This window comes from Pecten maximus, chromosome 12 (assembly GCF_902652985.1).
Source record: "Pecten maximus chromosome 12, xPecMax1.1, whole genome shotgun sequence".
NCBI lineage: Eukaryota > Metazoa > Mollusca > Bivalvia > Pectinida > Pectinidae > Pecten > Pecten maximus.
Window position 1 is genome coordinate 20,467,079 of NC_047026.1, and position 26,295 is coordinate 20,493,373.

Here is a 26,295-nt window from a genome sequence, read left to right on the forward strand (position 1 = left end):
GGTTATCATTAGCTTACTAAAGGATGATGAAATAGGTCTTTGTAATAATTTTTAATGCACTGCAAAAAACAACAGTGGCTTATTAGCAGGCATGGGCATATTGCAGAGTAAATATGGTATAACACACTTGAGAAGGAGGCTTTGGAAATAGTAATACTTACTCGCAAACTTGTAAATTGGCTGGGAGTTTATCCTCCATAATGGCAGCTACATGTAACTGGACTTTGTGGTAACATTTCTGGACAGCCATGGGTTCACAGGAGCGTCTGTCGCGGCAGTGCTCTTCTACATAAGCTGGGCACTTTTTGCCCATCTTCATCATCGTGTGATTGGCCAGCATATGGAAAATTGATGATAAGTGCCAGTCACAACCTTCAGTGGTAAGTAGGTAGCCTCTCACAGCATAGGCATATTTGCTGTAAGATAAAACATTTTTGTTAATAAATCAACTCTTGTAAATCATCCTTGGTTAAGCCATAATAAGATAAGAGAGATGTAAACGTTTCACATGATGTGAAATCTCATGTAGCTGTTTAAAATCTTTGTGGATGATGAATCATATTATAGCTGAAATTTCTCGTGCACGAATATTTCCTAGAAGGACGAAACAGCTGTATGGTACAGTCTAATTAATTTTGGCTCTACTGTATGTAACTCTCATTTTTTTTTTTTTTTTTTTTTGAAAGGTGCTAAAATCTTGTGTGTCTTTTGAATAATCCTTTAGGGCCACTTACACAAATTCTGAAATGAATGAAATGTCCCTTATAACATATCTCCGACATTTTATCTATGGACACAATGAACAAACCTTAGTTTCTTTATCAAAGATGCTAAATGTAAACACTTACAGGCACAGTCCTGCATGAGACACTTGTGTGTTCAGAATTGCCTGGTCCATCCCTGTCAGAATGTTGATTGCCTTTTTGGGGTCACACTTTGCATGTCTCCTGTACATTGACATGTCAATGCAATTGACATCAACTCCTTCTTCTGGCTCCATTTCTGTCATCATATTCAATTCCTCTTCATCCCATTCCATTACCTTGTCATCGCCCATTTCCATGAATTGTTCAATGGCTTTTGCCATCTCAGGCCCTCTTCCATACATGGCTTGCTCTGTGTTTGTATCGAGCCATCGACTTACTGGCTGTTCATCATAACGTCCATCTTAAATCAACAAATGTTTGTTTTAAATTCAGAAATAAATCAAATGCAGGTTTATTCTGTAAAGTACCATAATTATATCTCTTTAACTTAAATATAATTTATAGACACACAAGACACAAAGAAGTCATGCATTCCAAACAATGGCATGAGGACAATATAAAATTGTAAACGTAATCTTACAGGTAGGACATAGCCTTAACTCAAACATGTTGTATTATACTAAAAAGGTAGGATATAGTCTTAACTCAAACATGTTGTATTATACTAAAAAGGTAGGATATAGCCTTAACTCAAACATGTTGTATTATACTAAAAGGTAGGATATAGCCTTAACTCAAACATGTTATATTATACTAAAAAAGTAGAATGTAGCCTTAACTCAAACATATTTTATTACGAAAAAAAAGGTAGAATACAGCTCAACTCAATCATATTGTATGATACTTTTGATTAAACAAATATATATTTATATATAGTACCAAGCTTGCTAGTCTTATTTTCCACCATATCAACAATATTGTAATACAATCAGTTTAAAGTCATTGCCACAAATAAGCCAATGTCTTCATTATTGTAGTATCTTCATTTTTAAACTAGTAAGCTAAAATGAATCACAAAGAAGCCACCAAAAACTTGATACATATTTCAGGATGAATATGGTACTTAAGTTTACACTAATTTACCGTCAATACATGATATGTATAGAGGTGTTTACTAAATTATATTTGCTAGCCATGGTTGAGGAATATTGGGACAACTTTTTAAATAATTGAAATTGAACTGCTACACAGTAAATAGAATCAAACAAAATTGTATCTCACCCTTATCCATGTCGTCTGGACGCTCTTTCATACACATGGTGTCGTACATATACCACATTTCATTGTATAACATGTAGACCATCTTCTTTTGCCAGCCTTCACATCCTTCTAACTCCTTCTTCATGCAACCAAACATGCCCCCCATCTTACTAAAAACATCACAAAAAAAACCACAAATGAAATATACAGGAAGAACACCGGCAAATACATCGTCCTGGAAATTCACTTCAATTCAATTCAGTTTAATTAACCTTATATTAATCTTTTGTGAGCGCTAAGAAAAAATACTTCTTTAACAGATTAATAATGGAACATGGGCAGATGGGGATTTGAACAGTGCTACAAGTGAGGATGGTGAACTAAAATCATCTCGCCTTAAAACCAGCAGTACAAAACCAAAAAACAGCTGAAATATACACTTGTTCTAAGTGTCGTATCATAGAATCCACTTCCATGCGATGGCAAATTTTACCACAAGAAACACAACTAAATGTCACTGGCATTACTTACTGGCATAAGTTATCGTGACTTTGTGCAAGCCAATCTTCAAGTCCAATGTTCGACGCTGAAGAGAGGAAACACTGTGTAGCTCCTCGAGGTGAGCAGTGTTTGTCATCATCCATATCATCTCTCATATCCTCTCTGTCATCTCTCATTTCCTCTCTGTCATTGCTCATATCCCCCTCTCTCCTGCCATCCATTGCCATGGTTTTGACAAAATCCATTACAGCATCCTGCCAGGATCCCATTTGATCTTGGAGGATATCTACAGCACCCTCCATATTTATCATGTCACCTCCTGTCATAAGTCTAGCAGAACTCCTTCGCCAATCCTCGGACACCATCATGGAACAGGCTGGTGAGCTCATAGCAAGTTGTTCAAACATGTACTGGACTGTATGTATCTGCTTGATAGTCACATTCGAACAGCCATCAAGTAAGTTCTTATTCATAACACACAATTCACGGATGTATTGATGTTCACTAAAACAAAATGGAAATTTTTGATTTTAAGGAAAAGTTTAAAATTGCTTTAAAATTCATGATCAATGGCCATCTCTATCTTTTCTAACAGGAAATGATATCGAAAAAAAAATTTGATAACTGCTTCAAAATTTATGTTGGAATATGTTAATCTTGTCAAACAATCAATGATCAATTAAGACTGTTCCAAATTATCCATGTGGGAAGGAAAGGTGGCACACTTTTAGAGACTCCATCACCCACCAAATAGCAGAACATATGCAGTATAGGAATACTTAGTCTAGAAAAATGGAGATCTACCTCCACCACACATCAAATTCAAAAAAGTGCCCCTACCCTCCCACTAGGGTTAAAGGCAGGATTAAGGGAAATATAACGATTTTACTATCTAGTGGGAAAAGCAAGGTTTCCATGGGGTAACAGAGACTACCTCCCACCCAGCAGAATGTGATTAAGTTTTCCAGATATTTTCTTCATTGTTGCCATAGGTATAGATGATCCAGGTATGTGAATTTAATGATTTGGTATTTATCTAATCTGATTGAGATAGAAAAAGATATAGATGGGGTTTGTCAGATTCAAATACTTAGATTATTGGCAAAATAATTGATTAACAAACTGTTTTCATGGAGAAAAAATGAACCAGACATTTAATTGGGAAGTTTTTACTAGCTTGTAGGGGAATGTTTAAGATCAAGATTTGTTTTTTTGTTTTTTTTTGTTTAACGTCCTATTAACAGCCAGGGTCATTTAAGGACGTGCCAGGTTTAAGAGGTGGAGGAAAGCCGGAGTACCCGGAGAAAAACCACCAGCCTATGGTCAGTACCTGGCAACTGCCCCACGTAGGTTTCCAACTTGCAAAGATCAAGAGGAAACAATCTTATGGGGGGAATTTACATATAAACAGGTAAAATTGACCCCTGTTGACCCTTTAACTATCCATACTGTGTATCATTACCATCATCAAACTTACCCACAAACTGATAATGCATCTCCTTCTTTCAGCATAGGCAGGAAGGCTACTTTTGTGGCATAGTATGCCATGCAGTGGAAGACAGTGTCCTGTTGACAAGTGGGGGCGACTGAAATAGTATACATACAGGTTAAAATTGCCAAACAGATATCAAAACCTTGAGATATGTCTCAATATATGGTGTAGTTACTAGGACCAGAACAGAAGAGGGTTTATATAGGCATTTAGTCTGGAACTCAACTCACATTGACATTGTTTAAATGAAAAACAGTTATATCACTGAATTTACAAAACAAAAATCTTCTTCTTTTTTTTTACATAATTAGTTTGCTTTTAATACTTTATTCCTGTATGAATATTTTAATTTCCTTACTTTTGAATTTTTTATAATCATATAATCATACCTAATGTTCTAATGAAAGCATGATACATAGCAGGCTGGGAATTTCCAAGATTGTCTCACATTTTGCAAGATTCCTTAAAGACTTCATGTCAGAAAGGCCCAGTTACATTACTGATCCCAGCCTACATTTTTAATTTGATTCCGACCATGACTCTTGAGAATGTTGGATTGACAGAAAGGCAATCTGATGACTATAGAGCATCCATTGGGGGGGGGGGGGGGGGGGGGGGTTTGGTCGTCAAGTTTTGAGGTTTCTAACTCACTACATGTAGAGTACTTCTTAAACTGAACTATGATAATATACAATCACATGAGAATTACAATCAATGATATGACTTACCATCTGTCTTTGTGAGCTTCACAGTGTGATTTGTAATCTCTGCCAAGACAAACAATATCAATTAATATCAGGTATAAGAAACTATGAATTTCACAGAAAACCAGGTAAATATTGAAAGTTGTCATACAGAAAGAGTTAAAACACAAAAAAAAAAAAATTTATTGATGATGACATGATTTTGTATTTCATATTCAAAATTCTAATATGTACTTTGGTCTTTAAAATAAATTTATAACAATTTTTTTTTTCAAGTTAATAACACATTATACTTCCAATTAAACATATATGAACACCATGTTACTCTTTCTTTTCCTTACTTGTTTTGCCTTAAATTAACTTTTGATGATTCATAACAATTTATCAATATTTCAATATGCACATATTTGAATATTGCACTCCAAGTTTCCAACTTTTTTTTTTTTTTTTTTTTCTTCTTTGGAATTAGCTTTTGATGATATTTTGCAGTTCATAACATTATATAATATTTCCATATACACACATTTGAATATTGCACCCCAACTTACTGATTGGTAAGCAGCTCATGGTAATGAACTCCTGAATGTTTCTCATATGACCCCTGAACACATTATGGATCACCCTTTCAACGGGACGGTCTACAGGCATGCCCAACATGGACATACAGCTATTAAAAGCCATAGCTGTCTCACAGATATCGTAGAACCCATAAACGGGATTTATCGTGGAATCTTGAAGACTGGTGTATAATGTGTTAAAACAGGTTTCCAATTCTCCATAGAGTGGGTCGTCAGACTGTAAGACACTGGTGAATGGCGTAAGGCTTGTACATTGCAAGCCATACACAAACTGGAGAGCCAGCTGAATGTTGCTAAGTACTTTGTTGACCATGGCAATCTCCAGCGGGTTACATTCCATTAATTCTGAGGTGAGAACAGACATGTCGACTGCTATAGAGCTGTAAAAGAATGAAAATACAGTAATGTTTAAAAAATTAACATTGACCAGTGGTTTATCTCACCTTTTTTCTTACTTTTGCTAATCATTTCAAATATCCCAGCATTGGAAAATCTGCGTATATGTGTACATGATTAAGAAAATTGAAATAATTTCTCAATGCAAGCATTTTTCTTAACTAGTCTGTTACATTTTTTTGAGGGGGGGTGGCATGAAAATCAGTCAAACATCTTAAAAATTGCATTGACATTTAACATTTAAATTTTTTTATCAGTTCCCTTAATTCTGAAGTCCTGAATTATTTCAGTCAATTTCCCCTTTTTGACCATCAGCCCCTGGGGGTCAGTCAGGCCAACATGTGCTAACTAACCATCAAACTGTCATCCGATACTGGTAATTCTAACTAACCATCAAACTGTCATTCGATACTGGTAATTCTAACTAACCATCAAACTGTCATCCGATACTGGTAATTCTAGCTAACCATCAAACTGTCATCCGATACTGGTAATTCTAACTAACCATCAAACTGTCATCCAATACTGGTAATTCTAACTAACCATCAAACTGTCATCCGATACTGGTAATTCTAACTAACCATCAAACTGTCATCCAATACTGGTAATTCTAACTAACCATCAAACTGTCATCCGATACTGGTAATTCTAACTAACCATCAAACTGTCATCCAATACTGGTAATTCTAACTAACCATCAAACTGTCATCCAATACTGGTAATTCTAACTAACCATCAAACTGTCATCCGATACTGGTAATTCTAACTAACCATCAAACTGTCATCCGATACTGGTAATTCTAACTAACCATCAAACTGTCATCCAATACTGGTAATTCTAACAAAGTTAAAATTAATTCCAAAAGAAATTCAACAACTATAATATATAAACTATATATTCAATAGTAGTTTACCCTTCCCAGGGGCAAACGTAGGAGTCATGAAATTCACAATTTTGGTAAAGCACCTTAAGAACCTTCAATCTATGAGGAATTTTTGATTCTACGTTATTTGTGTCTTGAGAAGGTGATTTTTAAGATTTCAATTCTACCCCTTTTTGCCCGTCCCTCAGTCCCCTGGGTGGTAGGGACCATATAATTCACAATTTTAGTTCTACCTTTGGCCATGAAAGATTTCCGCAAAATATCACAGAAATTGGTTCAGGTGTTTCTGAGGAGTTGAAAATGTAAATTGTTTACGGACGCACAACACACAAAAGGTGATCGGAATAGACCTAAATCTCCAAGCCACACATACATTCAATCATACAATCACTCTATGGGGAAACTTCTTTGAAACTCTTTGAAAAACACAACAATAGGGATGTAAAAATCTTACCTGCAAAGTTCAATATTACTCTTTCCATCCGTCTTGCCCTGAACAGCTTTTTCATACATGCTGTTGATTTTGAGGACAGATTCCGACACTGAGCAGTTATCATACACTGGACACATAGCATCATAGTCCATATGGTTACTTGGACAGGAGAATCCACTTGCTGCAATGCCAGGTCTCATTGCCTGTTTCATTTCCAATACCATGTAAGGTGCACAGTTGGTGGAGTTGTTCTTTATACAGGACTCTGCAGTTCTTTGTTTCCTGTAAAGAAAACAAAACTCTGGCTATGAATTAACCTTGTTAATTCACAGAAAGTTCTGTCAACTGTACTAGCTATAGCTCATAGAAAAGTTAGCTCTCTGTTGTAAAGTTGTACTCTGTATATGTACACATTGTATTAGCTGTAGTCTTATTTAAGGTTTTTTTTGTGCTTGAAGTATTACAATAAATTATGATTGTGATAATTACACATTCTATACCAGTAATCTATTCCTATTAATACACAGCAAATAATGTGGGTGTATCAATTCATCATTGTCCCAACTTATTAAAAATAAAAGCAAAGTGATTGGTGACTCTCAATGGTATATCCCCACCAACCTCACCAATAAACTAGATCTGTCGAGGGGTGTAAGAGATTTCACATGTACCAGCATGTTATTCTAAAATTACCTTTAACCTTGACTTATGACCATTGAAATTAAATCAGGTTAAAAACTTGTGTTGCTATGCTGTGAATATAGATGAAATCGGTCCTGTGGTGTTACCGATGACCACCAAAATCTAATCAGGTGTAAATCAGTTTGTCATACTTGCAGTTATGCAATTAAGCATACTTACGTGCAGTATTCAGCCTCAGTCAGCTGTTTGTTCATGGTCTGGTAGAAGAAGGTGAATACACACTGCCTCATACTGGCTTCAGCACATGTAGCAGCTGGATTATAAGGTGTCATCATGCTCAGCTCACAGAGGGAATCAGATGAATAAGGACAGAATTGTTTGGTAAGATTTCCAACCAGCTGAATACCTTCCTGTACCACAGCCATTTCTGATGCAGTGCAGAAGATGGCATGTTGGTAGACACAGTTGACAGTCTTTTCCAGTTTCCTGTAAACATTATTTATATGATTATTTTTCTACTTACAGCAAAGCAGTTCATATCCTCTTGATACACATTGAAGTAATGACTAATGGAAGATAATTAGACTTGCATGAAGGCTTTTTATTGAAGCAGTGTATGAGGTTTAAGTAGGACAAGCTCGTATGAACTTAACATAAAAAATTCACCTTAAGAGGTCTAACTTACACTCCTACAACATTAATGTTAATAAAAATCTTGCTCTTTACATATGGGCTAAGGATTTGATAAAAACTTTCTTAAGATTAACAACACAAATCAAAACATGCATGCATGATTTTGATTTTAGTAAATGACAATAGCTATAGAGTATTATACATGTACATGTATCGATGGCTTTTAATACTGATTTTATAAAACAAAACTCAACTATTGGTAGAGGACTAATGACATAAAACATAACTTACCAGCACATCTTGGGCCTGTTCATGTAACCCTCAGGACTAACACTATAACTGGCCATATCATCAATGCATTCCTTAGCTATGGAACAGTTAGGTAACCTCAAGTCCGTCACCATGTCGCACCCAACAGCTATTGAATCCCGTAACCATTCCACAGTGCCGGCAAAGAACTCGCGTCTTGCTGCAGAACAGGTTTGCATTTTTGACTCGACACAGGATGCAACTGTCAGTTGTTCCCTTTAAAAATGGAAAAAAGATCTCACCTTTAAAATAATATTAAGATTTACTTACTCATTAATCAAGGTCATTAAAAGCCTAGAAGAAGACTTTTGTAAAAGGATGTAATCAAATTTGTTTAGACTTTAATTCTGCTTGATTAATGTCATGCCAATGTGTATTTACTAAATCTTTAGAGGATATAAAGCCCTACATATTTATACTTCTCATAAAAGGATTTAGAATCAAATAAGCCCTTCAATCCTCAAATCCAACCCCAACCCTTCATTTTCAAATCAATTAAGTATACATTAATTTTTCACAATGGTGATCCAGGTAGATAAAGACCCACCAGCAGATGCTTGAAAATTCGTCCATGTTGGAGAAAGAGCCAGACATTATCCGCAGGATCTGGCTGCTGATACAAAGACTTGCTCCCTCAATGTCACAGCTGGAAGGCTCTGAGGATACAAATAACCATGGATAAATGTTACATTAATTTTACTCGTTTTTTATACACAGGGAATATCTCCAGTACTAGACAAAGGGAGACGTAGAAACCACTTATATTCAAAATGTCTGCATGTAGAAATTTGAACTGTTTTCATTGTGTTCACTGAATTCTCTACTTTCTGTCTGTTCAGGCCAACTTTTACTCTCTGCTCTGACCTACTTTCTGTCTGTTTAGGCCTACTTTTACTCTCTGCTGACCTACTTTGTGTCTGTTCTGACCTACTTTCTGTCTGTTCTGACCTACAATGCGCTTGCTTTGACAATTTTTTTACAACATTATGTATATGCACTTTTGCACATAGAGATCTGAGAGAAGAATTCTGACAAAGAAAGGCGTTAAAGTATTCTCCAATTATTGAGTATTATAACTAAAAATGTATATATATATAATTTAGCTAAGTAATAAGTAGTATCATACCAACCTGGTGTGTACATCCAGGAGAAGTCCATCGACTGTGTAGCATTACTCATCAGTAATTGACAGAGCAGGTCATCATCTGCACATTTCACTGCAAACAAATTAGTTATCATGTGTAATGTAAACGATGCAAAATCAGATTTATAAATCAAGTACAACTTGTCGACAACACCCTGTAGGGCATCATTTTGTCAGTTAAGACAGTGTGTGGTAAATTTTCTAATTTATCTCACTTATTTAAGGACACTACATTGGCAACAAAAGGGTAATTAAATCGGTTGAAATCAAGAAATAGGCTGGTGTATATTTCCAGTGATTTTCTTAGGATGCATTTGGGGCCAAATACAGCCCCCCCCCCCCCCCCCCCCCCCCTAGAGAATTTTGCTTTATTTCTCCAATTTTTCCCAAACAGAAACTGTCATTTTCCAGTATGTTAATTAATATGAAGAAATGTTGATCATGATACATTTTATGTATTTTTTGCAACAAGCAGTGTATACACTGTCAGTGATGTAGTAACTTTAAGTAGACATTATCATTGCATGCCATCCAAAACAATTAGGGTAAAGTGTCTTTCCCAAACACACAACCACCACAGCTTCCCGAGAAACAAAAAACATGGGTCAGAGATTCGAACCACGTACCTTCGATCTTCACCTGAAGTAACATGGCCGGCACTCTAACCGACTGAGCTACTGTAGCCAAATGCCATTTTAAGACCAGACAACAGAAAAATTCAACACTGAACTTCGACTACAGCTTGTGGTAGGACACTTACTAGGTTTATTTGGGACTGCTGAGCAGGCTTGGTCCAACAAATGATGAGAGAAGGAGGCTAGACTTGATTGGTATACTTTCCCAACGCGAGGGAGAGGAGAGTTGTAGATGCAGGTGTCCATCATGAATGCAGCTTCGCACATACTATAAATAGATTCTGGACGAAGGTTAACATAATTATCATGCATTACGCTTGTGAAATTGACAACACAGACAGCAATATCTCTGTATGGGTCTGTCATGTAATCCTGAGACATCTCTTGAATAACTCGGCGAGCACTGCAGGAGTCAGAACTATAATCCACCATATTATGTAAAACATACATAGCAGGAGCTTTCTGGATCAGGAGACATTGTGTGGTTTGTGAACTTACACAACCAGCAGCCATAGTCACACCACTGCAAAATAAAGGAACATAAAATTCAGTGTAATATAACAACATGCCAAGAAGACCTATATACTGTTAATTGGGATATTTTGGTGTCGGAATAATTTTGCTATTTTTTTCAAAATGTTTTTTGGCATTTCCACCACACCTGGGTCAAATTTTGGCTATAAAGGTTCTCCTCTATTTTTATAATGTAGCTCATGCCAGTGACCAAATGAAACCAAAATATAACCACAGCAAAAATATCCCAATCGTTTCTATTGTTGATATTGCTGTTTACTTCATTCCAAAGTTGTGACCGGTAAGTTATTTAGTCGCTTGTAGATTCTTGTGGGTGTGTTTGGAGAGAGGAAGACTTTTGGATATCAAATATGTTATAATTTCATCTAAATTTTAAAATAATTTATTATATTTCAAAGTAGAATAAAACCGTCAAGAAATGGCTTTCAGCAATAGACAGCAATTACAAATCTGATATATTGTCACTTGAAATACAAAGTAAATTATGATTTATCAACAAGAAAAAAAAGAAATGTATCATTCAGTGTTCCAGCATTATGAGACCCAGTAGCTAGTATACCAGGATTCTTCAACAAATACATATTACAGTATATACTGTATAGAAGAGAGTCAAATTTTGAGGTTGAGTCAATTACAATTGATCCCACTTAGACGATGGGAGGCTATAGAATCCAATACTTACGTACAATAGGCGTCGCTTTTCTTATCCATACTGTCTAATCCAGTGAAACAGTTACGGAAAGCTAAACCTATATTACATCCAACAGCGGGAGTATACATCGCCTTCATAACTTCTCCCATCATGTAGACGGTATCGCCAAAACCATCTGTCAACATAAAATCACGGTCAAAGTTGTACAACAGATGTAGGTTACATGGCAATAAAGACTCTATGTACGTATAAATACATCTTAAGTGTGGGTTTTTAAAAGTGGAAATCTTTGATGAATATGTTATTAAAGCATATCTCCTCAGTTACTAACACAATCTCTATATCACACGTAACTTTACACAGCATATCTCCTCAGTTACTAACACTATCTCTATATCACACGTAACTTTACAAAGCATATCTCCTCAGTTACTAACACTATCTCTATATCACACGTAACTTTACAAAGCATATCTCCTCAGGAACTTGAACTATCTCTATATCACATGTAACTTTACACAGCATATCTCCTCAGTTACTAACACTATCTCTATATCACACGTAACTTTACAAAGCATATCTCCTCAGGAACTTGAACTATCTCTATATCACACGTAACTTTACAAAGCATATCTCCTCAGGAACTTGAACTATCTCTATATCACACGTAACTTTACAAAGCATATCTCCTCAGGAACTTGAACTATCTCTATATCACACGTAACTTTACACACCATACCTCCTCAGATACTAACACTATCTCTATATCACACGTAACTTTACACAGCATATCTCCTCAGTTACTAACACTGTCTCTATATCACACATAACTTTACACAGCATATCTCCTCAGTTACTAACACTGTCTCTATATCACACGTAACTTTACATAGCATATCTCCTCAGTTACTAACACTATCTCTATATCACACGTAACTTTACACAGAATACCTCCTCAGTTACTAACACTATCTCTATATCACACGTAACTTTACACAGAATACCTCCTCAGTTACTAACACTATCTCTATATCACACGTAACTTTACACAGCATATCTCTTCAGTTACTAATACCATCTCTATATCACACGTAACTTTACAAAGCATATCTCCTCAGGAACTTGAACTATCTCTATATCACACGTAACTTTACAAAGCATACCTCCTAATAACTAACACTATCTCTATATCACACGTAACTTTACACACCATACCTCCTCAGAAACTAACACTATCTCTATATCACACGTAACTTTACACAGAATACCTCCTCAGTTACTAACACTATCTCTATATCACACGTAACTTTACACAGCATATCTCCTCAGTTACGTACTAACACTGTCTCTATATCACACGTAACTTTACACAGCATATCTCCTCAGTTACTAACACTATCTCTATATCACATATAACTTTACACAGCATATCTCCTCAGTTACTAACACTATCTCTATATCACACGTAACTTTACAAAGCATATCTCCTCAGTTACTAACGCCATCTCTATATCACATATAACTTTACACAGCATATCTCCTCAGTTACTAACACTGTCTCTATATCACATATAACTTTACACAGCATACCTCCTCAGTTACTAACACTATCTCTATATCACACGTAACTTTACACAGCAAATCTCCTCAGTTACTTGAACTATCTCTATATCACACCTTCACTACATGTTCTTGATCATCCTCATCATCAAAATCTGAGCACTCTTTATTAATTGTTCACTCAAAACAAAGCATCTGATTTATTTTCAAAGAGAACATTTTAAAAGTACTCTCACTTGTGAGCACTTTCATTACCAGAAATACCGCCATGACCTTGAATAATCGATAATTGTAAAGGTCTTTGGATTTGTTTGTTTAGATTATTGCTTGTTTAGAAAACATGACGGGCAGTCTGACCAGGTCAATTTAAGAAGCATAGTACTTATACCACGATCAGTTAAACACAGATTTTCAGAATAGACAGGTTCCGGGTTATACAGGCTTCAACTACTCTAATTTAAGAGAGAAAATGCTGGAACCAAACAATAAAGCCAGAATAGACAGTTTTGACAAGTGATACTGCACATCATTACAAGATTTGTTCGGATATATTTCTTCCATAATTTTAAGTATAAGTATTTAGTTATCCAAATTGGCAAATGAAATTTTGAATATAGTAAATTTCTGAAACTATTTCCTCAATAAGGACAGCTGACAAGTGAACTATTAAGGCTTGGACACCGGTCCCTTGATGAGGACTGAGAATAAGGACAGCTGACAAGTGAACCATTAAGGCTTGGACACCGGTCCCTTGATGAGGACTGAGAATAAGCGTTCATAATGTTCTGGAATTTCTGTAACCGAAGGAAACTTACACTGGAGGAAATTGATTTTGTCAGTCATTTTCTCCTGCATCACCGCAGTCAAATCACCAAGGTCTTTGTAGTAGTCATTCGAGTTGCCAAGGTTGCCAAGGTCACAGCGCGCCTTCAGTTTCATCAGCATATCATTGATTGATGCCATCGCCGCATTGAACACGGTTGCATCACAATCTTCAGTGAACCAACGGACACAAAGCAAAGTTTTGTAGGTAGTTCTGTAAAACACACACCCAATATAACAATTAAATGATTCTTAAAATATAATGGAAAACAAAATACATATCAATATTTAAATGAGCTCATCGTTGTAAATTTTGTTTCTTATAGACTTCAAGATTTGTTCACATTGGATGTTTCTGTAAAATTAGTATTATTTCAAAGGAATTCTATTTTTCACTTTATTCAAGGTTAGAGAAAGACTGCCAAAAACAAAAAATTCAACACCTTATTTTAGTAAAATCTACATATAATCTGATTAATAAAACTACTGATCCCCAAGGGATTCTTACGCCCACCATTAAATTTTTATTTGTTCTATGTCAGACTGACCTTTTTGCTTTTCTGATCAAAAATCCTAATTCTTATATCACCCCCGTACTTAACAAACAATAGAGATAACAAATATCAGTGTTATTGAAATCCAAGATGGCAGTCTGTTGGCCATTTTGTTTTTCTGATCAAAATCATAAATCCAATTGGCAAAACAAGGTATCCAAGGGGAACCTTCAAATGAAATTTAAGGAATACCACTCCAATACTTTTTATGAAACCATCTTCAATTCTCAAAATCCAAGTTGGACTCCATCCTACATTTTGTTTTTCTGATCGAAACCCAAATTTTCTGATGATGGTGAGCTAAAAATTGTGCAAAAATTTCTTTTTTTTTCTTTAAAAATTGAAAACAGCCAAAAAAACCTTTTAATTGTAGCAGAAATTTCCAGTGATATTGTTGGTACAAAGCTTGAACCACGTATTTAAAGGAATGGCAATCATTACCTGCGATATTTTTTCCCCTGGTATTACACTTACTCTTAATACAACTGGTACATGTACCTAGTATTATGTAACAAGTCCCCACTGAAAAAAGTTAGTAACCTAGACCAAAAACTCTGAAACTTTATCTTTCCAAAGAAATTATTGTCCTTTATCATTTTGCGAATATTGATCAAAATCCCTCAAAGAATAAAGCCGATAAAGAGCACTGATTAACTTTGGTGTTATGCACTTGCTACTGTATACCGACTATTATTAAAATACATGCATGTAGATATATTTTCCCTTGAGAGGACTCGAGAAATATAGAAATTCTATGCATGGTGTATAGTATTAATTTGTATTAAATTGTGTTTAGGATACAACTGTGATATTGTTAAGTGACACTATTATACGAATGTAACGGTTCTTACCCGCAGAAACGCATCCTGTCATGTTCATCAAGTTTCATTGCTACAAAGTGTTCAAGAAACGAGAGCTCCATACATTTTCCAGCACCTTCCAAGTCACACTTTGGCTTCGGAGATTCGTGACAGGTATCGGCCATCACACTTCTCACCATCTTGATGTCAGCTGAAAGCTGGTATGCATCATCAAAGTGACAGTCTTCAGTCAGTAGAGCATTTATCACCTCATCTTGTGAAGTTTTGGCCCACCTGATAACCAAATAGATCAAAATCAAATCAATTGAATATGTTAAACACTTCTTTTCCAGTAGATTGATTCCAAACATTGTCAGTGCCACATGCTGTAAACACACATATTTGGCATTGTTCAGACTGGAAGCATTCCTCTAAATCTACATTGGTTTCTATGGCAACCACAGATGGATTGCTGATTCATCATTACGGTAACCGGTTTTTAATTAGTTCATTGGTTTTAAGCTAAAATTCGAGTATAGAAAAAGAAGTAGGTTTACAATATACATTAGGTATTTATTCTCCATCCAAAACAATTGTACTACTATACATTCCAATAATTTTTAAACTTTGCTAATATGTCAAATAAACTTTTAATTTAGCGATACAAATCGGTACCACATGGTACAGTTCAATAAATTAACGAATTTCACATCACAGTCATAACATTATCAGTATATTATTATGATGACTAATAACAGAAATGAAAATTGTTTCCTTTTAAATTCTTACATTAACATTGTAAACTATAAGATGAAATGCATGATCAATGGCGTTTATTTTCAGATTAAGGTCCAAGAAAAAACTGCATGAAACATAGAGAAAACGCTTCGTTACATGACTAACACCTACATGCATTTCTCGGCCCTGGTGAGGTAGACGTTGTGCTGGACGCGAGCCAAAGACACAGTGCTGCAGTAACCACATTTACAAGGTTCATCCTTGGCATAGCAACGCATCATGGCAGGACTATGGAGAGCCATCTCTGCATGTTTACTCATCATCGCCTCCTTGTGAGACATACAGTCTTTGGTGAAGTGTTTCACACAGTTCAGAGCTTTCATAGCCATGCTGGAGTGAAAAAAAAAAGAAAAATTTAATATGAAAACAAAACTAAAAATTAAAAATCTTAATCGCTGATGTCATAACAGAAGTGTTCTTAAACATGTATGTTAGGATATTTATGAATGGGTCAGTTATGTGATAAAAATTAATTTTGTATCCTAATAATTCAACAATAGTGAGACTATTCGAATTGGCAACTACTAAAAGTTCCAATGACATTTTACCTCTGAATTGATAATTTTGAAAATTTCACAAAAAAGGAATGTTTTATAAACATTAGAATTTGCATTTCTGTAACAAATTTACAAATACATGTAGTATGATGACAAAATATTGATGATAAAGGAAATGTTGTATATCCTCTGGGATTGCAGGTCCATACAACATTGTTACAAACAAAGCTACTACTTACCCACAATTGAGGTGTGAAGAACGAAGCATATCACTAACAAGGGTCATACCACACAAAGTCGCAGCACGCTTGTTACAGGTTGGTGGGTCTGTAACAATAATACTGACTCTCAAAACATAGAAAATTACTAAAAGTACAATCAATTAATTACAACAAAAGATATATTCCACAGAAATATTTTCTTAGCTTTGTAATAAAGAAATGGCACACAAGATCAATCAAATTTCTCAAAATTTTGAAGACACATGATCGTGTAAACACATTCACAAGAACTATCTCCATACCTCATCTATATCTAAACAAGATAATGACCCTCAACTAAAAATAAATTGTAATCTGTCAAAATATTACAACTGTGAAGTGAAGGGCACTTAAAGCGGTAATTCATTCTTCCAAAACATCCCCGAGTCGAGATGAAAGACCTTGAGAGTTGTACAGTTTACTATGAAATTATCAAAACAATTGTGAAATCAGATCTCATGGTGAATATGCATAATTCTAGACTGTAAATGAGTAAAAAGAAAAGTTCTTTTTATGTAAACTAAGTACAGTCAGATTAGTTAGCTACTGTTAAGAGAAGGGTCACACAAATTCAAATCCTTCGTGATTATTTGTACATGTTTGAAAACAACACCTGGATGGCAACCAAGCTATCTTCTACTGATAAAGGAGTCCTGCAGTGTCTAGGACTCTAAAAGCTCACCATTCGTGAATTTAAAGTAATTTCTAGATCAGTGAAATCATGTCTTTGTGAATATGTCTGAAGAGGTAAGTTCATGATGTAAAGAATTCGTGAAATCTGATATACAGTACTGGTTAAGTACATATAATTTGTTTTGTGTAACCCTTAGTGTTCTGTCAGTGTAATGAAAGTAAGAGATTTCCACAATATCACTTATAATGCCATGCCACTTACCAATGAGGGCAGTGTGTTGTTGCCAGTTACACTGCGACTTGTCACAGATATGCATACACTTCCTGCCGTAATTCACACATTCAGAGGTCTGCTGGAGGGGCACTCGGTAGGTACAACCCTTGCTGATACGGCCATTATCTACCACAGTGTAACATGACTGCAAGGAATAATTAAATATTATCCATCCAATATCTACAGGTTTCTAGAGCAAATTAACCATTCTCAAGCATTTTTAAGGTAAACTAGAAAATGTCTGCAAGACATAAATGTCCCTGATCCTACACAATAATATTACATTGTAAATATAAAGTAAATCTGTCGAGGAATTCTTAAGATAAGTCATTGATTTGGAATTATGCCACCCCAATAAAATCAAAGCAGCATAAAACCAAGAAATGAAGCCATACGTTAGATGACTCGGAATAACTTGTATAAATCTTAAAATTCAATTAAATTTCATTTCTTTTTACAAAAAGCAAATATTATTTAAACTGTCATAGATTGCTATTTTCCCTGCAAAATCCTATTTAACAATCAGCATCAGACCATAATGTTTGAATGAGATAAGCTGGTTGATCCATAGGATTTGACTAAGTTGTTACCTGTCGGTCTCCATGGCATTTCTGGGGCTGTTGAGCATTACACTCTTCATTCGAGCGAGCATCTTTGCAACTGAAGCACATCATTGGCTCCTTCTGAGTCTCCTCTGTAACAGCAGAACAAACAGCATTTACAAAGGGAGAGAAAAAATAGCAATATCGATATATCATATTTCCATACATATTCAACGACAGGTACATCTTCATGAGATGTAATTTGATATATAATACATTAAAATTAATTATCATTCATTTGTTATTAGGATCAGAAATGTGAATTTCCACACCAATGAATATAAAAACATCACACTGTCTGGACAGCATTGTATTCTGAGGTTCCAAAAAAGCATTTTGCAGCAATAATCAGATTAAAAAGAACATGCAATAATTGGTTATCAAGGTCATTTATGTCCTTCAAATCAGCTTCAAATCAGACAACATTTTAAGTCTACAATACAAGGTATTTTGATTTTTTTGCTAAATTAAACTCCATGATTCATGAAATCAATAACTTACTTGTACATTTTGCCGAAATAGCCTCCCCTAGAAGATTTAGTGATGTTTTTGCAATAGATCGCATTCCCTCGGGAACCTCGTTGAGGTGCGACTCAACACAGTGCCAGGACATCAACGCCATATGACACATGGACTCCATACTGTCATCATCTTTCATCGCTCCCATCTTACAATCATCTCCTCTCTTCATTCCTCCTACAAGGGTGAACATCCTCTCCAAAAACAGGATCTGTCTGCCATTCAACATGTCAGGTTTATCTCCCATCGTATCATTTTTGGTAGGTGCTGTTGGTTGTACAGGAGTTACAGGTTTTGTAACATTCTTATCATCCTCATACTTATTATCATCCCTCTCGTCCTTGTCATCGTAACTCATATCAGTTTTGTCATCCATTGAATCATCGTCCATATCTGTAAAAGTACAACTTACATTAGTTTTACTAAAAATATTATTCTGACAAATTTTTTGGTAAATAAACCGGTTTTCTAGGTCCAATATCCACAGAACAACTTAAGTGCCAAATCACTGTCATTTCATACTTAATTCTAACTGATAATTAAAACGTCAATCGCCTTAAGAGTGTAATGCATGTTTCAATATATTATAATTCACTATCAAACTTGTCATACATAACACAATGGGGGACCGAACACAATAGAGGTAGGACCAGGTTCAATAGCATCTATAAACAAGTCTATGACTGGTAACATCCTTATTCATTTTAAATTTAAAAAAGAAGATTTCAGGATAATTTAGGCCACATAAAAAGTAGCATGAAGATAACTTACCTCAAAGAAAATTTAAAAAGTAATCCCATAGTCTTCAAGGGATAGATTTAATAATAGATACAATAAAATATCAAAAAAATTCTACTAATTTCAACATTCCTTTCATCAATGTATGACATGCTGTATATAACTATCCAAAAGCTTCAAACTTTTCAGAGAGTCAAACTGATGCTGAGTTAAAGCTTTAGTTACCAGTTAAAACTTAATACTTTAGCAATAGGACTATGGACTTAATCAACTCACCCTTTGACATCATTAAATCCTCAAAGTCAAACCCAAATCCGAGGATCTTGTGAGCAACCTGGGCAAATCCTACTGTACAATCATTGATATCCACATTTGGGAATTCACAAACGGAGGCAGTCACATTTTTCATCACCATATGCATTTCCATGGAAACATTATGCATCTTTTCCCCGTCGCAGTGCTCCATGTTTTTCTTCACACATTCCTGGGTCTTCCATACATCACTAAAATCAAGAATATGATTTAGATAAAAAGTAGTAAATAAACCTTATCTTCTTTAATGAAATACTGAATCATGTTCTCTATGAATTTCTTCTGTAGTTATAATGAATCATTCATCACATCCAAGTGAAAAATTTTAAAAATGTAAATAATATTCATTTCGCAACAATTGGGAAACAAGTGATATCCCTGGATAGAAGTGGGACAAGGTCTAACTGTGGAAAGGAGTAAAAACGAAAACCTTCCAAGTATTGTGTATGTAGCCAGTAGTTTTTTCCTGCACATGTAAACAAATCTGGAAAATCACTTATTCTGTTTAGAATTTGTTAGATCTTTAGTTAGTAATTTGACAAAGAAGTGGTGAAGGATGTGGAAATAAAACTACAATGAAAATTACCCAGAATGCAGTATCAGAAATCTTACAAAGTTACTTACAGGCATGAAGCTTTCTTGTGCATGACAGCCCTATGTAGGTCCCTCACACATGATCTAGCACTGCACATGTCACACTGGAGAGCTGGGCACCAGACCCTCTCTGACATATCTTTCATCATCTCCCACACACCTTTCGACTCCTCAGATCTGCAGCCCATCATGTTACGCTTCACACACGTATGTGCAGTGGCCATGTCACTGTAAGTAGAAATCAACGGTATATTCTTTCATTATTGATGTCATTGTTTTCTGTATGGATGCCAAATATGTACAAGACACTGGATGATGGACGATGGATTACAGACGCTGTGCAACAGGATAAGCTCACTGTGGTCCTCTGGAAAAAGTGAGCTTATAATGACCAGTGAAAAAATAGCTCAACACATCCTGATAAGGCTTTAGCTTTAGAATATTAAGACTGATACAGATCAAATTTAGTGGTGTCAAAAATAGCAGTAGCTACTGTAGATAATGTAAATCCATTGAGCTGTAAAAGAGAACAGAAAAAAAAGAGAGAAACTGTCTAGAACACATACTAGAACTGACCAAAATGAAAGAAACTTGTTTTATCACAAACAAAGCAAAGTAGTGTGATCAATTACTATTGCCTTACTACCATACATGGGTATCAAAAACAAAGGGCCATAACTCTGTGAGCAAATTTGGGTATAATAAACGAAGGGCCATAACTCTGTGAGCAAATTTGGGTATCAAAAACAAAGGGCCATAACTCTGTGAACCAATTTGGGTATCAAAACAAAGTGGTATCAAAACAAAGGGCCATAACTCTGTGAGCAAACTTGAGTATAAAAAAAACGGAGTGTAACTCATTGAGATATGCTATTCTCTTGCAACCAGATAAACTTGCGTATCAAAACCAAAGGGCCATAATTAATGTGAAATTGCTATTTCCTTACCATTGCATCAAAATCAAAAAGCTAAATCTTTGTACACTGTAGGAGGCGATACATGCTGTTCTTCACCATTCTATTAAGGGCGAATTTGTTCTCCTAAAACCAGTTTTAGTTTCGAACCGGTTCTGTAAACTTTCCATTTGTTGAGTAAACCAGTTTCAAACCACATTTAAACTGAAAACGGTTCATTCATTTGTTTCTGATAAACCTAAACTAGTTTATTAAACCATTCAAACCACCACCGGTTGTGGTTTGGAAGGTTTCGTTTCTGAAAACAAGATGGCGAATGTTGTCAACACACATGCAGAATGTGCTCTTGAAGTGCGCTACGTGCTCCAAACTTGCCAGTTATGGCTTGTAGTGTCATTTGACTGGACAAATAAAATATAAATTATAAATATTAATAATTGTTTTCCCATTGGTATGACAGTGTTCCCTTGTGTTTGAAAGAAAGTCTGCTAGAATAAACATGCGTTTCCCTGTCATTGCATTGAATTGTGGAAGTATGTCTTCAACATAATTTGGGATTCGGGGGATTTTTGTGCGTTCAGGAGGTATTAACGTTTCAAATACTGCTCTGAAGCTTTTTCTCCCAAAGACACCATATTGAAAACTAGAATTTCGCATTTGTTTCTCAAGAGCAAACCAGTTTTAGTTTACAAACCGTTTTGAAAACCAGGTTTAAACCATAAACCCAAACCTAAACCAGTTTATTTGCAACAAATTTGCCCTAAGTATTGACTTATAAAAGTTTCGAAATTACAGATGACAAGAATAAACAATATTTCCAACACATAAACCACATCAATAGAGTGATAAGTGTCTCACTAGAGTACCCGGTACAAACCTATGACAACCTCTGGTAATATCTATTGGAGAATGCAGAATAATGAGTCTCATTTCACTTAAAGTCTTTGTTTCGAAATTATTATCACTTACTGGCAGGCTTCTTCATTAGAATCCATGTTTGCAAGTTTCCTCTGTAGGTAGTTCACACAGTACATAGCTGACTTTATGTCGCACGGTCCTGACTTCATATCCTCTTCATCAGGACACATATCACCCATGTCCATCTGCCTGTCATCGCTCCTCATTGTCTCCATAGGACGAGACATGCTTGCACTAACAGCGATGTTCTTCAGGTCGTTATATGTGTTCTCAACCATCTTCCTGAAGCGGGGTTCACATGTCCACGTCTTCTCGGCAATGCACATCTGAGCTGGTCCCAGCGGTCTACAAACAATTGATTAAACAATGTACATTGGAATAAATCCACCATAAGAATTAACACATTTATAATAATGAACAACTGAACCCACAAAAATTGTAAAAAGAATGAACTTAGCAATTCATCATATAAGTATCAATACTTCAATAGTAAACTGTGGGAAAATGTAAAAAGCAATTCTGACAATTTATGTACTGTATTTATCCTCAAAGGTAGTATTCAAGTTTAGGGGTTAATAATTTAAGAACCACTTCTAGCGAACAATTTTAAAATTGATGATTCTGCAAAAATGAAGCAGGCTTTTTTGTGGGCAGGAGATTGCTTGTGGATAAATACAGGAAATATTGACAAAATGGAAAAAGTAGTTCTGTCAATCTTTGCATATTTTTTTTATATTTTTTTTTGTGTTGCTCCATTATGTTTCAATAATGTACATTACCATAAATAGAATTATCAAAGTTTATACAACTTACGATAGAAGGGCTGCCCTGGAATCTCCGGCATGTAGATAAACAATGGACTGACTCAAATGGCCCAGACATTCCATGGCTTCATCATAATCACACTCACTGTGCATACCCATCCCCATATCTTCCATGGGACAAACACCACTTGACATTCCCAGACGGGCGATCCATTCTAACATTCGGAGGTAGCGGATTCGAGTCAGAGAATTACAGCTCTTTGTAGACTTCAATACGCATTCGTAAGATTCATGAGCACTCCTGAAAGACAAATCAGAAGTTAAAGCAACAATGAAACAATTGCTAATTGATGGCTGGACAGATGACTGAAGATAAACAACACAAAATCTGGTCCCATAAAAATCAACCAAGCCAAAAATTTGGTATAAAACACAACAAGACATTATAGATGAGTTGTACGTAGTACTGCACGGTTTTTTTTCTTTTTCATTTTTCCCCTCGCTTGTCACATAAGATAGATTTATAAAAACACTGTTGGCACTGGATAAAACTGCATGCTGCTTATGACAGCTATCGAAAACTGACCTATCATATGACTTGACTGACCATTGACCATTAACTCATCACACGTATTCATTCAAATGCACATGTACCTAACTAGATGCAGAGGATTGATGTCCTTAATAATTTTCCTGCAATTATAACTACAATACAAGTATAGACAAGCTTGTTTTTGTTTATGGACCTTTGCAAATCATACCAAAGTTTTAAAGAGATATTTACCAGTATGTTTGACATGTTAAATTAAATTAAGATCAAAAGAAACCCCAATTGTTGTTACAAAATTTTACATTGACATTTGGAAAATGGTCATAGAGTTTGCTCAATTTGTCTATAGATTATGCATCAGTAAAATATTTTACCTATTTGTAATAAAACTATGTTTTAATTGTTGCTATGGAAACTTACTTGCAGGCTGCCTTTCTACTTCCGAGAGTGTTGTATCCGATATAGACAGAACCAAGTACATTGTCTACCATACAGGCATCAGCCATGTCAATAGCACAGCCCTCTGGTTCTGGAACAACAACACCATATTCATTCACAAAATATATGTTTAAAATATTTCATAACTTGCAAAAATTATTCATACATGCATACTTATTTTATGAGTGTTTGAGCGTTCATTCATGAATTCTCAACCATTTATGTTTATATTATAGTAGTATAATATACATTGGACAATATTTCTGACAAAATAAATGCCTGAAACGGGTTTATATGTTTAACTTAGTTAATCAGTAATAAAAGTAGGTAGGAACATCGGTAACTTATTGTTGTTTAATGTCCTATTAACAGCTAAGATCATTTAAGGACGGCTGCCTATGCATGTGACATGCATGCGTGTGGCAAGTGCATATGTGTGTTTTGGAAGGCTGCGGTATGTTCGTGTTAAGTCTCCTTGTGATGAGTCTGGAACTTTTGCTGATTTATTGTGCTACCTCACCGAAACATACTGCCAAAGACACGCAGCAGAACACTATTTTAAACATGTAGTTGGGATAACATAGTTATGAATTGTTTTTTAATCTCAAAACATCAGATTGTGTAGTACTTGGAACAGTGACAATGGCATCAGTGACTTTACCATGGCAGTAATATTATCAAATATCCTTACAACTCATAATGCATCCTCTATACATTGCAATCATTGATTGTAGATCTAATGTAAATAATGTTTAAAATAGAAACCTCTACAAATTGTAGTAATAATGCAAAACATTTTCTACACAAGAATTAAATGAACAAGAGTTAAATGAAGAAGAACATTAAGACAGTTGATACATATCATAAGTATTGACTGAATGATTCTTACCTTTTGCATTATGAGGCATATTTTTGAATGTTGTCATGATGTACTCAAGTGAATAATGCATAACCTTCTCAGAATCATAAGAGATGTTGTTCTTCTTCATCTCATTTTTGATATAGTCGGTTAATTCGTCCATGCCAGGCATGTCCATGATGTCTTCCCACCATACATCACGACGAGCCTCTGGATAACACAGACAAGTCTCATGACATTGTGTTAATCAAACATTTATCATGTTAGGGTACTACAAGATTGTCATATTCAACATCTCTGGAAAACAAAAACATGTCCTCTCATAAAACATCTTTTGTTATATTAAATTACAAAGCCGATGATAAAACCGCATTCTAGTGGAAGTCAATTTACGCTTCAAAATCTGTTGAGCTTCTCAATTCTGTTACCACATACTCCAAGGGTGCAATGAAGATAGGGAAATCAGTGGAAGGCAAACACCAATTTTTTTTTTTTTTTAATTTTAAGCGACTGGATTCATTTCCACTATAATCAAATACCCAGTCATAAGCCCATCAATGTTTATTGCTATTCTGTAAACATGTTAACAAAGGTTATTTCACTGTGATATAACAAAGACTATTTCACTGTGATATAACAAAGACTATTTCACTGTACTTAACAAAGACTATTTCATTTTGACTATTTCACTGTGATATAACAAAGGCTATTTCACTGTACTTAAAGACTATTTCATTTTGGCTATTTCACTGTGATATAACAAAGGCTATTTCACTGTACTTAACAAAGACTATTTCATTTGGCTATTTCACTGTGATATAACAAAGACTATTTCACTGTGATATAACAAAGACTATTTCACTGTACTTAAAGACTATTTCATTTTGACTATTTCACTGTGATATAACAAAGGCTATTTCACTGTACTTAACAAAGACTATTTCATTTTGGTTATTTCACTGTGATATAACAAAGGCTATTTCACTGTGATCTAACAAAGACTATTTCACTGTGATTTAACAAAGACTATTTCACTGTGATATAACAAAGGCTATTTCACTGTACTTAACAAAGACTATTTCATTTTGACTATTTCACTGTGATATAACAAAGGCTATTTCACTGTACTTAACAAAGACTATTTCATTTGGCTATTTCACTGTGATATAACAAAGACTATTTCACTGTGATATAACAAAGACTATTTCACTGTACTTAAAGACTATTTCATTTTGACTATTTCACTGTGATATAACAAAGGCTATTTCACTGTACTTAACAAAGACTATTTCATTTGGCTATTTCACTGTGATATAACAAAGACTATTTCACTGTGATATAACAAAGGCTATTTCACTGTACTTAACAAAGACTATTTCATTTTG

The 26,295-nt window shown here is 35.1% G+C and overlaps 1 protein-coding gene across 1 annotated transcript in view; it reads right to left on the reverse strand.

The window, feature by feature from the left end:
- The window catches only part of LOC117338914, an 88,673-nt gene that overhangs the window by 42,378 nt on the left and 20,000 nt on the right, over window positions 1-26,295 (reverse strand). Inside the window, exons 28-54 of the mRNA XM_033900277.1 lie at window positions 24,941-25,120; window positions 24,034-24,142; window positions 23,113-23,364; window positions 22,351-22,644; window positions 20,498-20,695; window positions 19,838-20,064; window positions 18,806-19,216; window positions 18,293-18,396; window positions 17,691-17,847; window positions 16,775-16,862; window positions 16,150-16,368; window positions 15,292-15,534; window positions 13,880-14,100; window positions 11,535-11,679; window positions 10,444-10,841; window positions 9,670-9,756; window positions 9,087-9,195; window positions 8,522-8,755; window positions 7,817-8,083; window positions 6,977-7,237; window positions 5,213-5,622; window positions 4,689-4,727; window positions 3,946-4,054; window positions 2,499-2,972; window positions 1,989-2,137; window positions 849-1,167; window positions 162-416 (exon numbers count right to left, since the gene is read on the reverse strand). Coding sequence (XP_033756168.1) covers window positions 162-416; window positions 849-1,167; window positions 1,989-2,137; window positions 2,499-2,972; window positions 3,946-4,054; window positions 4,689-4,727; window positions 5,213-5,622; window positions 6,977-7,237; window positions 7,817-8,083; window positions 8,522-8,755; window positions 9,087-9,195; window positions 9,670-9,756; window positions 10,444-10,841; window positions 11,535-11,679; window positions 13,880-14,100; window positions 15,292-15,534; window positions 16,150-16,368; window positions 16,775-16,862; window positions 17,691-17,847; window positions 18,293-18,396; window positions 18,806-19,216; window positions 19,838-20,064; window positions 20,498-20,695; window positions 22,351-22,644; window positions 23,113-23,364; window positions 24,034-24,142; window positions 24,941-25,120 — 5,959 coding nt within the window. The remainder of the gene's footprint in view (window positions 1-161; window positions 417-848; window positions 1,168-1,988; window positions 2,138-2,498; window positions 2,973-3,945; window positions 4,055-4,688; window positions 4,728-5,212; window positions 5,623-6,976; window positions 7,238-7,816; window positions 8,084-8,521; window positions 8,756-9,086; window positions 9,196-9,669; window positions 9,757-10,443; window positions 10,842-11,534; window positions 11,680-13,879; window positions 14,101-15,291; window positions 15,535-16,149; window positions 16,369-16,774; window positions 16,863-17,690; window positions 17,848-18,292; window positions 18,397-18,805; window positions 19,217-19,837; window positions 20,065-20,497; window positions 20,696-22,350; window positions 22,645-23,112; window positions 23,365-24,033; window positions 24,143-24,940; window positions 25,121-26,295) is intronic.